At 38.1% G+C, this 15,273-nt stretch overlaps 1 protein-coding gene across 8 annotated transcripts in view; it reads right to left on the bottom strand.

Moving 5' to 3' along the window:
• Positions 1 to 15,273, bottom strand: part of PHF21A (PHD finger protein 21A) — a 129,516-nt gene that overhangs the window by 24,008 nt on the left and 90,235 nt on the right. For 5 of the 8 annotated variants that reach the window (XM_051622128.1, XM_051622122.1, XM_051622124.1 and 2 more), the window contains exons 6-8: positions 6,814 to 7,014; positions 2,915 to 3,169; positions 1,050 to 1,136 (exon numbers count right to left, since the gene is read on the bottom strand). In XM_051622128.1, the coding sequence (XP_051478088.1) occupies positions 1,050 to 1,136; positions 2,915 to 3,169; positions 6,814 to 7,014 (543 nt within the window). The remainder of the gene's footprint in view (positions 1 to 1,049; positions 1,137 to 2,914; positions 3,170 to 6,813; positions 7,015 to 15,273) is intronic. The other 3 variants (XM_051622126.1, XM_051622129.1, XM_051622130.1) reach the window with 2 other exon arrangements.

The following is a 15,273-nucleotide window of genomic DNA, read 5'->3' as shown; positions in this document are numbered from 1 at the left end:
ACCCCAAGTTTTACTACTCAGCTTCAGGTATCAGTCTCTGTTCCAATACAGAAATACTTGGGAACAATCTAGAGACATCCTGCTTTTCGTTTTTTCCTCGTGAGCAGCAAACAACATTTAGAGCAATTTAAGGCCTTGGGTGATGCTTTGATTTGCTGACACCTCATCCATGGGTTCATTTCATATGATACAAATAGGATCATATATGACCATCATAAGCAAATTTCATCATCACAGATTCATGCAGGGTGGGAGGCAGCTCAGGAGGTCTCTAATTTGACCTCCTGCTCAGAGGAGGGCCAACACTAAATGCAGACCAGATTGCTCAGGGCTTTGTCCACATCAGTCATATAAAACTCCAAGGACAGACCTTCCATAACATGTCTGGAAAGCCTCTTCCACTCCTAATTGTCCTCAAAGACAGAACTGTTTCTGGTCTAAACCTTCGCTGTTCCCTCAGCCTCCCTTTGCAGGGATGTATTCCTGCCGCACAGTTATGCTACTGGCCTTCTGCTGCTGGATGCACTCAAATTTATTAACTTTCTGGTCCAAAACTGCATGCTGTCAGATGCAGTTTTAAGACTGCTGAGGAAAGGTGGATAATCTCTCAATCTACTGGCTGTGGTCCGGCTGGTACAGCCCAATACACTGCTAGGCTTATCTGCTGACAGGGCACACTACTAGTTTAGCTACTGTCAACCAAGACTTTTTAAGTAGTGCTGCTCCCCAGCTAGCCAGTCATCAGCCTTTACTTACACAGGGGGTTAGTCTGTTCCAGGTACAAGACTGTCTTTTTCTGTGCTGAAACTCAAGAAGTTCCTTCTGGCCCATTTCTCTATCCTGTCTAAGGTCCTCTGATTGTCAGCACTGCCCTCTAGAGTACTTACTGCACCTTCAAATTTGACATAATCCACAAACCTTTTGAGGATGATTTGGCTCTTCTGCAAGGTCACCAATAAAGACTGACATAAATGATGTTCACAGAAAATGTCTCATGTCTATTCTATAATTAAGTTCCTACTTCTGTTGCTTTCTCTCTGTACACTCACCTGTGGAAGAAAATTTGGACGAGGAGTAAGTCTGGGAGGAGGGATGAACTGCGGCACTTTTATGGGCTGAGGCGTAGCCTGAACCTGCTGCAAGAATGTAAGAGCTCAGTAAGAGAAAAATAGCTTTGAAGTTGCTCACCAAAATCAATATCATTAATATATTTTCAGATCTGATGTCCCCATTTTACACTCTGAAATTATTTTCCACAGTAACAGCACTTCACTAGAAATATATTAAAGAAAGAACTAATCTTACTTCCCAGTTCCTATGCACCTTGCTTCATAAATCGAAGGCACCTTTCCTTTTAGTTCAAGTGGACTAACTACTGTGCTTTGCAATCTAAAACCATTTCATTTGAAGATTACAAAAAACTTTTATTTAATAGTTAAAAATTGGCTTTACAACAGGTAGAAAATACTAACAGACTTTGATGTCCAGCTATATGAACCACTGTCCTTTCATACTGAACGTTATACAGAAGAACAAAAGAGCATCTCAAGCAAACAGAGAAGATCCAGAATTTACAACTCTCGTAGCCATATTAAGGACACTATGAGGGGTTTTAAATACACAATTTGAAATTTACAAAAGTAGGTCATTAATTTAAAACAATTAAAATCTGATGTTAAGGCATCCTAAGTACTTCCCTGTCTATCTGAAATCAGTTGGATGGAGATGCCACATGATTAGCTTCTGAATAGCACTACTAGCTACCCTAAGTTGAGTACTCGGTGAGAGAGAGTACTCTGAAATTAATGTCCACGTTAGTTTCCACTCTTCTGTACTTCTATCTATCCACATAAGACTGCAATTTGCTTCAAAAAGGTCTTGTAATGATTAATTAATGCTTGGGAAAATATTCTGAGATTTTTTATGAAATTTGCTACAGAAACATAAATCACGGACTATTATTAAACCATAATCACCCCTCTAAACCTAAGTAAGCTATTCTGCAAAGAAATGAAGCAAAGACATAAAGGACAGATGAGAGTGGTGCAAAGGATGACATGGGAAAATAGAAGAGTAGAATAAACCCCACTCAAATAATCTATATTCTGCTTGTACAGATATGCCCCATTAGGAAGCAAAATTACTTCCATTTGCATTATTAAACTGTATTTTTTAATAAAGCTAAATTAGCTTTATTTTTAGTGAAGATTTAACATTTAGTCAAGAAGTAAAATTCCCCTGTCATGATGCTATACAATGCCTGGTTTCCAGACCAAGAAGTCTATATAACCCAACTTAAAAACATTCTTTATTTTACTTCCAGGTGGCTAACTATTTAGAAAAAGACTGATGAAATCAAAGCACTTCTCAAAATACATGCTGAAAGAAACCAGTTCAAGTACATGTGTATGAAAAAGTGGTGAGTGAAAAGGACATGGCAGTAGGCAGAGTCCAGTGATGGGTCTAACACCAGAGACTTTATCACACAAATGGAACACAGAGACTTACTCAAAAAAAATCCAAGATGAAAACCCAAAACTGATGAAAGAATAAAGTCTGACATCTCCTTTACCAAAGATACGAGTAGGAATTTTGCAGAACACAGCTATATAGATTACGTAGGGGAGAAACAATTGCTATTTCCCCATGAATAACAATTACTAACAGGGAAAACTTTACACAGGTGATCATAGCACAGATTTAATTCTATTAAGCAAAATAGTAAAACCAGCCAATGTAGATAGTAAATGCTTGTACCTTAGAATATCATGCTAACTATGTAAACTAGTTAAGACTCATGGTAAGTCCCTAATATGCTTTCTGTGCAAAAAAATGACTGCTATTTTTTTTCCAAAAGCCCTCCTGGTAAACTAAACCCACACATATCTGCAGGGTAAACACATGAAACGCTTACCAAAGTTACTGTATTTTTTGCCACTATTTGGACTGCCTCAGCTCCTGGCCCAGTGACCTTATTTGTTGTCTGGAGGTTGACTGGTGCATTCTGTGCATCAGTGCTGAGGACTGCTTTCTGATTGTTGTTGATAGCAGTAACCATGGCAATGGTAGGTCTTTGACCCACAACAGAGGCAGGCATGGTCGCAGTTGCTGCTTTCAAGACGAGAGGTAGTGTCTTAGTGGTGATCATAGAAGCTGTAGTTACAGTTTTCTAAGGGAAACAGAAAATACACTGTAAGAGACAGAGACACTTCGTATCAGACAGGACGTGGGTTGGTTAGTCAGAAACAATAGACAGTAAGAGAAAGAAAAGGCAACACTGTCTGTCTACTTACTGTTCAGACAAGCACATTATCTGACAACTCTGAAAACGAGATAGCTAGAAAATTTGGGGCACCTGTTGGGTCTACTTTAACCACCTGCAGCATTACAGACTGATTTGAAACAAATTCCCAAGAAAATTACAATCAAGTGTCAGTAGTGGCATATGCACTTTTGGATCTTTTAATTTCATATTACTTCCAAACAGGTACTGTCAATATCAAACCTGTAATGTGGAGGTTTATGAAACATACCAGCAAACTAGCTTCTCACCAACTAAAACTCATATTTTCAAATAGAATCTTTATTGATAGAGATTCTCACCATCAGAGGGAAAAACATTCACCAATTGGTTTAAGAACAAAAAAATATTTTGATTTTGGGTATTCCAAATTTCAGTTTTAGCCATACACAGTTATTCAGCTGGTAACTTTCTTTCTGAAATCTATCAGTAGGGCTACCCTGAAGCTGTAAGAGCTGCCTGTTAGGCTGTACAGCTGCAGGCTGCAGGCAATTAAGTTTAGCTTCTGTGGAATGGGGTGGTTTTGGAACATACTTGTGACACCATGATTGCTCTCAGCCTGTTTCAAAGGGAGTGGTTTTTGAATCACTTAATGCCAGCATTTATCTGAAACGCCTAAATACACTATGCCCACAAATTCCAAAGTTAAAACAACTATCATTTCATAATTTAATTTTAAAAGGTACTGTCTTCTAAGTTGTTATGGGAAACTGACAATTACAAATCTCATTCAAAAAGTGACAAGGCAAGAGAGTCTCCACATAAAACCAGAACACAATGTGCACAGAAAACTCATGATAAGTGACACTGAACAGAATGGCAAGCCAGCTTGTTTCTTTTCTCTTTGATGTAAAAAATCCATTGTACCAATGGCACTGCATCTTCAACACAGTTACTGCTGTGATCAAATGTTCTTAATTTGAAATAACCACCATTCCCTCCTGATGTCAGCAGTGGGCTCTACAACAGGAAAAAATGGAGAACCAGGGATCAGGCAGCCTTTTTTGTGTTCTGAACACACCTGATTTAGACTGCTTGATTTTAATCACACAAGACCTTTCTCTTGTTTCAGATGGATTATTCAGTATTTTCATCAGTATTATTACCTTAAACAAAAAGGCAGTTTACCTTCACACCTCTAATTCAATAATGATTAAACTATATCCCCTGTTAATTACACCCAAGTGTAAAAAAAAAAACCAAACACTGTATAATGACCAATCAAAGGTTAATTCATACTTCAATTTTGTACATTTATACAAAATACAGACACAATTAACTTTCCCTTCTCACAAAATGAACAATTCCCTAACTTTCATCTGAGATTCAAGTGTTTTTATTGACCTCTGCTGCACCTTCTCCAAAGCAAGAGGCTTCATTCCCCTAATGCAGTAACATTACTCAAGCTTTTCTAATGAGATGTAACATGGTATCATTTTCCCAAGCTTCACATCACCTAATAGAAGACTGTGACTCTTTCAAGAGGTTCTAGTAAGTCTGTAAGTACTAAGAGTACAGTTTCAGTCAGCAGATCACAGAGCTTGAATGTCCCTGATATTTTGCTAAGCATTAATTACCTTGGTTATTCTAAAGTTCTCAGTGCATGAATTCACACTGAAGCGGCATTCATAGTAAGTCTGCATTATTTCACATAATAACTTTGCAATAATATGACCTTTTAGCAGGCTTGCTGCTTTATGATAATTTTAAAAGCCTGTCCTACTGGACTATATTAAGTATATTAAAATGTCACTATTAAGGCAGCATATATACCTTGATTCCTAAATTGAATTACTGTGAAAATAATAATTGAAAGCATTCCCGGTACTGACACAGCCTTGAAAGACGTATTATTTACAAAAGTAGGTATCAAAAAAACTTTCCAGAGACAAAATCTTTTATTTTTCTTTTTTTTTTCTAAAGAGACAGAGGGGCAACAGGACAGAGGCATGACCTTAGATGCAAAATGCATACAGAAGCAAGTGAGAGTACTTCAGAATTATACTAACATAAAACCAGAAAAGTGTTAAGGATAAAAGGTGGCTTATTTATTCAAATGAGAGGATGACCTGCCTTTCAGCTTATAATTACTTTCCAAGTAAAAGTGTATCAATGATAGTCAGAAGGGTATAGCAGTTTTTTGACTGTTTCACTAGAGGGCTCTTTGAACGAAACCTCACTTTTTACAACCCAGGAGATGACCTGGAAGTTAATGCACAAATGCGAAGTGTGGGATACGGAGAAATGCATGAAACTGCTCCTGCAGTCATGTTTCCTGACTGAAAAACAGAGACCAGTGATACAGCAAATACTGATCCTTAACTTGCCTGTAAGCATTTTAGAATACAGTAAGATTTACTTCTTTGTTCTGTTTTAGCTTTGATATAGATGCTGCTGTTCAGAAATGCCTTTTCCTTAGTTAAATCTGCTTCATTTCTTCAATACTCTTTCTTCAAAAACACAATTACCTAAGTCTCTCAAATACATTCTTAGACAGCATCCAAAACAACTTGTTGAGTTAATCAGAAAACTAACAGCCCAACCATTTCTCCTCTATTTCCAGGAAAAGGGAAGACAATCATAATCAGCCAAATCTATCGTTGTGATTCACTGCAATGTGCATAAAGTAAAACTTCAAGGGTGAATTCTGTCATCTGCCTATCCAGGTAAACATGAGCTGCTGAGATTCCATCAGTGGGGAAAAAGACCTCAAATACACTTATTTTTATAAAACACCTCCCTGCATCATCTTGCTGATTTATTAGCATACTTTGGGAATTCAAAATACTTGAATGCAGACTGAAACGGTTTGGAATTCCCCCCTCAGTAATAGCAGACCACTTTCTCTGGTGAGTTCTGGGATTACATCTCCAATCCTATAATGCAGTGAAACCCACTGTACTTTCCCAATAAAGATACCACTTTGTAAAATTCAAACTTTGTGATTACCACTGTAGATTTTTAGACTAATCCTAGAGAATTCAGATAAGTATTACTTGGTAAAAGTTACATCTGTTTAAAAAGAACCAAGCAGAAAGAAGAGGGAACTGTTTTCTTAGTTTTGTTCACACAGTGAGCATTCTCAGTCTTCTAAAAATGAATTATTTTAAACATACATTTCATACAGTGCATGTAAAGTCTTCACTGTTTCTTGAGACTTAAAGGTATGGATAGACAGTAATTCATGCAGCTATGGTAAAGATAGGTGCATTTGCTAAACTTTCATTTATTTTTAAGAAAGGTGCCACTGCCACCCTTTTTTTCTGTGAGGCTATGATCTGACTTTTAAAAACAACTGTTTTTTCTTACTGAAATAGGAAGTTATTGCTGGTAAAAGCCACAAGAACCACAGGTGTACAAGAATAGAAGGAAAAATTAATATTGCTACATTAAAAGGTGTAAGTGAAAGTTTGTAATTTGCTTTCAACACCTTTATTTGGTTTTGGTTTGTTTTTTTTTTTTCAGTGAACTTCACCTTCAGCAAGGAAAATAATTATTGTCGAGATTTTTACCTGTGATCCAATCACGTTTGGAGAGGGTGCAGTAGACTGCTGCTGCTGTTGATGGTGATGTTGCTGTAGCTGTTGTAGTGGTTGTGGCTGTGCTGTCTGTAGTTTATTTTCTGATGGTGCCAACGGCTGTATTTGAAACTTACTGTCTGGCTGTTCCTGCTTCACTATCAAGTTCTTTCGAAGCTGTTCCACCACTCTTTTCTACCAGGTAAATAAAAACAAAAATGACAGTTATTTAGCTGCACATACTGGAGAAGCTAGTAACACCTAAAGTTACATATATTTAATGTATAGAAAGAAGTGCTCAGATGCTTAGTGGGATTACTCTTTTTGGAAAGTTAAATATTGGTGTTATCTAATGGGCATAGTGTCAAAATAGGCCATAGAGGAGTGCTGTTGCCCAGCAGGGTGACCTTGTTGTCCTTGCAGAAATCCACCCATTCAAATTTGGCCTATACACAAACCCCTGCAAGACCTCATTAACCTAATAATAATAACAATAATAATAACAATAACAACACTTGGGACTTGTTAGCATTCAGATTCCAAAGCTTCTGTCTCCTTCAAACATGCACCAATCCTACAGTGACAAAAGAGGACTCCAGGTTGAAGCCTCAAGATTAACCTGAAGGCAACAGGGATGCCCCTTTGTAGCGGGCACATGAACTGAGTGGAGAGAGAGCCAGTTTGAGTGGAAAGTGGAGAATAGGAAGCTTGTGGATGTGTGTGGTCACTCTGTTAAATACTGCCACCTGAAAGAAGAACAGATAGGGCTACCTATGTGGGAATGAAGCTGTAGAGACTTATTTCTCCCAGCTTAAAGGCTTCCTATTACATTATAGCTTCCAGAAAAGTTTGAAATTATTTTAAAAAGAAAGTTCTCCTCCTAGTAGCCACTGTGTATCTTTAGGCAGTAACTTAATAGATTTAAAAGCAGACCAAACCTGCAGGATAAGATCCCATCCTCATTACAGGGGTAATGAGGGCTCACAATTTATGTTCATGTTACACTTTACTGTGCACAAAGTTGAAAACAACACCAGACTTTTTTTACCTTTTGCAGGCATGATATAAAATGGGCATTTTTACCCTAAACTACAACCACCCCCAAATTAGTTCAGCTTTAAAAAGATTTAGATATATGCTGAAGCTCCCTTGATCAAGAGCATATGTGTACTCTAAAACAGTTACATGACAAGGCTCACTTTGGAGGAGGACAATAAGGTCAACAGACATGGTAAAGGCTCAACAGAGAAAGCTTTAGAGGAAACAGAAACGGTCCAGAAACCTCTACCAGAGCCAAGCACTGACAGAGTGGGCTGCCTGAAGCAGTTCCACTTACAAAGGAAGGAAAAGCAAAAAAACATTAATATAGTATCAGATGTTTTTATTTTTGTTCTGAAGCAGTAGTATTAAGACAGTATAAAACAGAGATGGAATGAAAAAAATACAGCTATTTACAACCAACTGAAACAATTTTTTCCCTCCTATTTCTTTCACACAGGATTATGAATCTATGAGCTAACAAAATATCTGTTCTCTGCATCATTCTTGTTGATACAGTTTGAACTTTTCACTGGGATTATTTTGCTTCTGATGATTTAATACGGCACGGTGCCTCACACACTGAATGTGTACCTCTAGCTCAGAAGAAGATAACAAAAGGCACATGGCCCTAAACTGGCAGATTTGAGAACTAGAACTTTAAAAAGACAAATAAAACACCATCTCTGTTTCATAAGACTGAAATTGGTGAGCTCACAACTGATCTTTTTGCGAAAGACTGAATTCAGCAACTCAGAGGTGTACAGGAGGACTGCTCAGTCTCTGCAAACCCCCAGCCCTGACTGGGGATGAATGCTCAGCTCTGAAGACAGGAGAAACATAGGCCTATCCTCACTGAAAATTCAGGGAGTTTCAATGGACAGCAGCATGAAGGCCCATTTTGCACAGAATCTAGAGAAGTACTAAAAGCTGTCAAAGCCTAAAAGCTGTAAATTGTTTGTTCCCTTCTAGAACAAAAAAAGTAATAGAAGTGTAAAGGCGTTTTTCTAATTCAGGTATTTTACATAGTTTTAAATGGCCTGTGTCTATCAGCTCATTCGTACATGTAATAGCTGAACGATCATTTCATATCACTTTCTGAAAAGATCAACCACGTTAACATGCAAATCGAAGTGCCGTGTCAGCAAGCAGATACACGAGCTGAAAGAATGTTTCCAAAGACTAACCCCAGGGGGAGGAGAGAAGAACAGAGCAAAGTAGGAGAAGAAATAATGCAACATGCCTATGGAATACCTGCCAAAAAATGGACTGCACATACACTGCACAGGAAGCTAAAGAATTACTGTACCCGGAATGAACAGGAAGGGCGTTCTGTCTTCAACTGCTGCCTGTATGAAATTCAGCTACAATGGTGCTCCTCTAACGATTCCCTAACTGGACAAAATCAGCAGCATTGGCCCACGAATTCCTTTCCATCATGTTTTTTTACAAAGGGAAGGAACACTAGTGAAAGGATTAAAAAGGGGAAAAAAAAAAAAAAAAAAAGAGAGAGAGAGAAGGGAGGGAGAGGCAGGCTGGACAACTTTGCCGTAAGGCTAGGGCAGGGGGAGAGCCAGTGAGGATGGGAGCAGGGGCCAAGAGCAAGGTGAGTCACGTTGCATTCACACGCCCCCCGGCCCAAACCACGGCAGGCAGAGCTGGGGAAAAACAAGACCAGAGCACAACTTCTATTAGTGCCCTGCGCAAAACCTGAGGCTCGGCATCTTGGCACAAGATGGATAACGTGAGTGGAAAAACGGCGTTGCTCTGGAAGTCTGCACTAGCCCGTCAGAGGCTGCTGAGAGCTGCCTGGCAGCTGCATATCCTGCCATCCATATCCATTATGCAGATATTAAATTGGAAGAAACATCTAATGCTTTTAAGATTCAGAGAGTAAAACTGAAGTTTGCAGTGCATGCCAATAGCTTACACAGTTTATTATGCTGCTTCTACCAACTGTAAAAATACCACATTGAAACGACAGAAATAATTTTACTAGCGGCAAGGCTGTCAGGAGTGTGTGTTTGTTAGTACTTATCAAGAGGGACTCTGAAGAACATATTCCAAAATGAGCTTAATTAGGGAAACCAGACAAGGCTGTCAGGGTTACACTTACACAGAACTAAGAGCAGATCTTTGCCCTTTTTCAGCACCACCCTCTGCTGTGTCCTCCTCGGCATGGTCCCAGCCCACGGTGCTGGTCTGACACCGTACGGCTCCTCCCCTGTGTCCTGCTGGAACCGCTGCTCTGCAGCCGCACAGGAGCCCTGCACGTGTCTGTCTCTGGCAATGTTAGAAGAGCCTTGCTTACACAGGGGATTAAACAGGAGGGCAGTATGAAAGAAACTCTCCTCTACTGACAGACTCGACACTTCACTAAAACTGTATTTTAATATTGTTCTTGACTGTTCTTAATACATTCTGAAGCTGGCTTGTGCTGCAGGAAGTACAATCCGTATGAGTGAAATTTGCCAAGGCTGGTATAAAGTACTAGCTATGTGCCTTAGAGACTGAGTGCCAGTGAGACTAATGTTTAGAAGTACCATACAACTCTCAAGAAATATTCCTAGTTCTTTCATTGTAATTCTTCCTTTCCACTCTTACTTAAGAATATTAAATTTAATTAAATTCTTACTGACAAATTCAGGATTTAAAATTGAGATTAATTCAATCATAAACACTTAATAATAAACACAAGGTAATAGTAGCATGTCAGAAAGCTCTAACCCTCTCCATATTCCTAAAACAGTTTATTTTCCTGCAACACTACAAATGTATGGAAAACATCTTTTACATTTATTGAATTTTCCTCAAAGCCAAATGCAAATCCTCTCCTTACATCCACAACACTAGATATATTAATAATCACATCTTTTCTTCCAAATGGTATTCTACCTAAAAAGTAACTGCTAGGCCCCTGCAATGGTTACTATGAGACTAGTTCAAAATCCATTTGCTGACGAGTGCCACGTAACGTACTACGTTACCCCATAGCTCTTGCTGTCTTGACATCTTTATGACTAATCTCATCAAAAAATGTTTACACCACAGAGTTCACAGAGCCCTAGACATCTTATATGACTCTTCTTAAAGGTAGTAATTGTAATCAATATTGTAACATTTGGCGATACTGCTTTCTGATTCATGCCACAGGCTGGATCCTAATACAGCACCAGAACATTATTTTGGTTTGATTAAGCAGAAAATCTGCCTCTGCATCTTCTGTGCCAAAAGGAGTCTTCTCTGTGCTCATACAGAAACTATAATGAATGTGTTCCTTTAAAATAAGGAAAGTCCTTGAAGCAAACGTAAAGCTTAGTATGGTTTAAGTACAGCATTATTAGCTAAGCATTGTTTCCATCTTAATCAGTAATAAAGCAGTTCTCAGAATACAGCAATTTTTAAAATACTATATCCCTTGTTATATTTGTGACACATTTTCTTTTTCATCCAGGAAACACATTCAGAAAAGCATACATGGCTAAAGGAGGGTCTGTTTTAAACCTCAAAATTCAAAATATAAAAATCTTCTAAAAATGAGAGAGAAAACTAAAGTTCTAAACAGCCTTAGAATGCATACTTTTTACATCTCAAAAACAAAGCTGATGTGGTTTGAAATGCTCAACCGCCCACTAGTGACTCACTTTCCTGCTCCATCAGTTCCAGGAAGTCAGCTATTAGGGATCCTCTCTTACCTGTTCCCTCCAAAACATTCTCTGGGATATAAGAGTTGCCAAATGCTGCAAATGAAATGGGAAGATAAAGTACTGATTTCAAATAAGCTCCCACTTGGGAGTGGGGAGGATAGATAGAATTTCACTGCTCTGCAATCTTCCTTTCCAGCTTCCCCACCTTCTCCCCGCAAGCCCCAGCCCCTGCCACTATCCAACAAGAACCAAAACACCTCTATTTTTCAACAAACCAGAAAGATACCAAAACTTCTGGAGCAGAAGGAAGCTAAAAGATTTTTGAAAGAGGGTGTGTTTTGGGAGTGGAATTTCAGAGTGGAAAGATTCCAAGCAAGGAAAATAACTGTTTCAAGATACTATTTAAAATTTAAAATAGTGAAATCCAATTAGAGAAACTGATGACACAGAATCTACACCAGTGAGAAAGAAACCCTGCTATACAAAACAAAACTTCAATTTAGCTCCACTGAAATACTGATAAAAGGACCGTAGAAATATTTTCAGCCACTTCTGTGGTTATCCTGTAATTTAATGGATTTTTCCACTTCTAGCTGTGCTTCACTCATACACAGATCTTTTTATCAACAAAAAAATCTAAGCCAACTAAATTGAAAATAATTTCACTCGAAGAAAAAAGCACAGTACAATTTCATACTTCTTAAAGGTGATCAAACTGGCACCAATATCTTTCAGTCAGAAAAGACTCTCCAGGCAGTGGTGCTTGTGTGCTGAATGAGAACACAGCAGTGGGACTGGGAGACCACATCTACATCATACTTGAATGCCTTACTGGGCATGATTACCAAAATGTGCACTATTTTTTTCTACAGATTCAAAACTTGTATTTTTAAAATTTTTGCCAGTCAATCACTGCACTGCCAACACTCCAGTAACTATATGAAAGAGCACATTGGGCATTCAGCCACTTGAAAACATGGCTAAAAGCTGCACAAGGATACGAGGATTTGTGCATGTCTAAAACATGGCCTAGTGGAAGGTGCCACTGACCACAGCAGGCAGGTTAGAACCAGATGATCTTTAAGGTCCCTCCCAAACCAATCCATTCTATGATTCTATGAAAAGGGGTTTAAGGGCACGTTAGGGGAACTGAATGCTTCTCCTCCCTCTGCCACAATGGTCCCATGGGATAAACTGACCAATACACTTGTGATATTGATGAGCACGAGACATGGACCAAGACAGCACACTAGATTTTGGTATGCCCTAAATGAATAAGCTTACTTTGCCATCTTAATATCTTTAATACAATTACTGAATATGGCATAAGCTACCTCACGGGAAAACAGAACTTAAGTGATAGGACAAGTTTCCTCTTGGCCTCAAGCTGTGCCAGAAGAGTTTTAGCTTGGATATTAGGAAAACATTCTCCACTGAAAGAGTTGTCAAGCACTGGAACAGGCTGCCCAGGGAAGTGGTGAAGTCACCACCCCTGAAGGTGTTGAAAAGATGTGTAGATGTGGTGCTCAGGGACATTGTTTATTGGTGGACTTGGCAGTGCTGGGTTAACAGTTGGACTTGATATTCCTAAAGGTTTTTTTCCAATTGAAAAGATTCTATTATTCTATGATTTTAAATCTTCATTCTGTAAAAATCTACTTTGATGTTCTGTCAGATAAATATTATGTACCATTAGCATGATGAGAAAAGTATTTTTGTCATAAAAAATGCTGGTAAACTTACTACACTTTGTTTTATTTTAGACTTTAAAATATTTACTACAAGTGTGATTCTGAAACAAATTAGCAAATCATACATGAACATGCATACATTGAAAAAGACTGGGATTTTTCCTTTATGATAGAGAAACACTTCTTGAAGTTGCTAGTAATAATTCAGAAGTGAATTATGTAAGTTCTGAAAACAACCTTCATTTCTTAATTCTTAGTGGAAGATAATGCTTTTTTTATTTAAAAATACAGCTAGAATTATACATTTATATGACCAAAAATAGCTGCTGTGCCATTCTGCTTTATGCGAATTCTTAATTGCTTTATTTTCAGTACTGTGTCTTTCACCATTTGCAGCATCACAAGACTAATTAATTTTTGGAAGGGAATGTTGCACTATGAAATGCCTTATGCATCACTGTCTTCTTGTTTTAGTTTTTACTATTGCACAAAGCAGGGAACAGAGACTGAACTAGTAAGAGCAGCACACATATCCCATTTTCCTGCAGCTTATATATTTAATAAATGTAACACCTACCTTCTTAACCCAGTATTTATGTTAACAGAAAGAAACTTGTAAGAACAGCTAAAATAATTAAACAATGAAGCAATTAATGAATGGAGAACTAAGTGTATGACAACAGGCGAAACAGAACAGGAGAAACAGTGAAGTGCAGCACTTTGAATGCAATTAAGGAGGAACGGAATGCAAGGAATGAAATTAATTTTTGTTAAACTTGACAAGGTTTGATAAAGTTTGCTTTGATTTAGGTTTTTCTTCTTCCCAGAAATGCTTCTGAGTGCAAATACAAACTGGTAGAAGGATGTGGGGTTCACCTCAACATGAAACAGCTGAAGAAATGAAAAAAATTAAACTGCTGACTACCACAGAAAAGGTGCTATTTTTAATTTTATCTTGCCTATCTCCACTTTGTTCTACCTCATTTGTCTGTTTGGCGGGGGGGAAGCCACCTAGACTGTGCATAAATGAAACAAGGGTTCTTTTGTACTTCAATGTAAAGTATGTTTCTGTGATCTCTGGCTGAACCTATTTTCCAGAAGTGTATAATGTGGTCTTAAAAAAATCCATCATGGACTAAAGCTTGAGATATAAAATTTCAGCACAAAAATTACTGTGGATTATTACTGCTATGCAGCAGAACACAAAGGAACAACCACCCCCATGGGAAAGCCATTCACACTTATACAGGATAGCCAGTTGCCTAAGCTAAAAACCTCTGCCAAGGAAGTCCTGCTGCTTCTCTTCTGCTACCTTTGATTTACCTCATAATGTCACATTCTTTAAAGTGAATTTGTCAGAATTAAGCAGGCACAGTGGAGCAATTTAAATTAGTAAACTTAATTCATGTTTTAGAAATTACCGACCTAAACTTAAGTCTAGTTTCTAATCTAGTAACTTTTCGTATTTTTGAACAAGCCAAGTGGAAAGAAGAGTCATCAAGTAACTTTTACAGAGTACTGCTGCAGAGTAACACAGTCGCTTGACTAAAAACCAAACCAGCTTCAGCAGGATCCTTGTGCATTTTCTAGCTACTCCCACAACTGAATTACACTTCCTCTCTTCATCATGAAAGGAAACACACATAGTTCATGTCCATGCTTCACACAACTGGAAGTATCACAAGATGATGTTTTATTTTCACCACAAATGGTGTTTTCCCTGTGTATATTTATCTCAGTGTACAATGTGCTTTAATAAGGCTAAAACTACTCAATAACTGAGTAAATAAACTTCCACCTCTTAAAAACACCCAAGAACCAGCTTTTTGCCAAAAAAATGGAAAGCTACTTTCTTCATGAAGGATGCAGAGCTACTGGAGACAGTTCACAGAAAAACCACAAATATAATCAAGGACCCAACAAACAACTGTGTAGAATGAGGCTTACTGGGTCTCAGCATATCCAGTTTAATGAGAGGTGTCTTCTCACTAACTATAAATATTTGTAGACAGAAAAGAAAGATGATAATGATGGGAGGATTTTTAGTTTCTCTGAGAAATGTAAAGTACTGATTCTGT

Source organism: Apus apus, chromosome 5, assembly GCF_020740795.1.
Source record: "Apus apus isolate bApuApu2 chromosome 5, bApuApu2.pri.cur, whole genome shotgun sequence".
Lineage (NCBI taxonomy): Eukaryota > Metazoa > Chordata > Aves > Apodiformes > Apodidae > Apus > Apus apus.
Note: the sequence above shows the minus strand (reverse complement) of the source record. Positions and strands in the feature narration are given on the sequence as shown.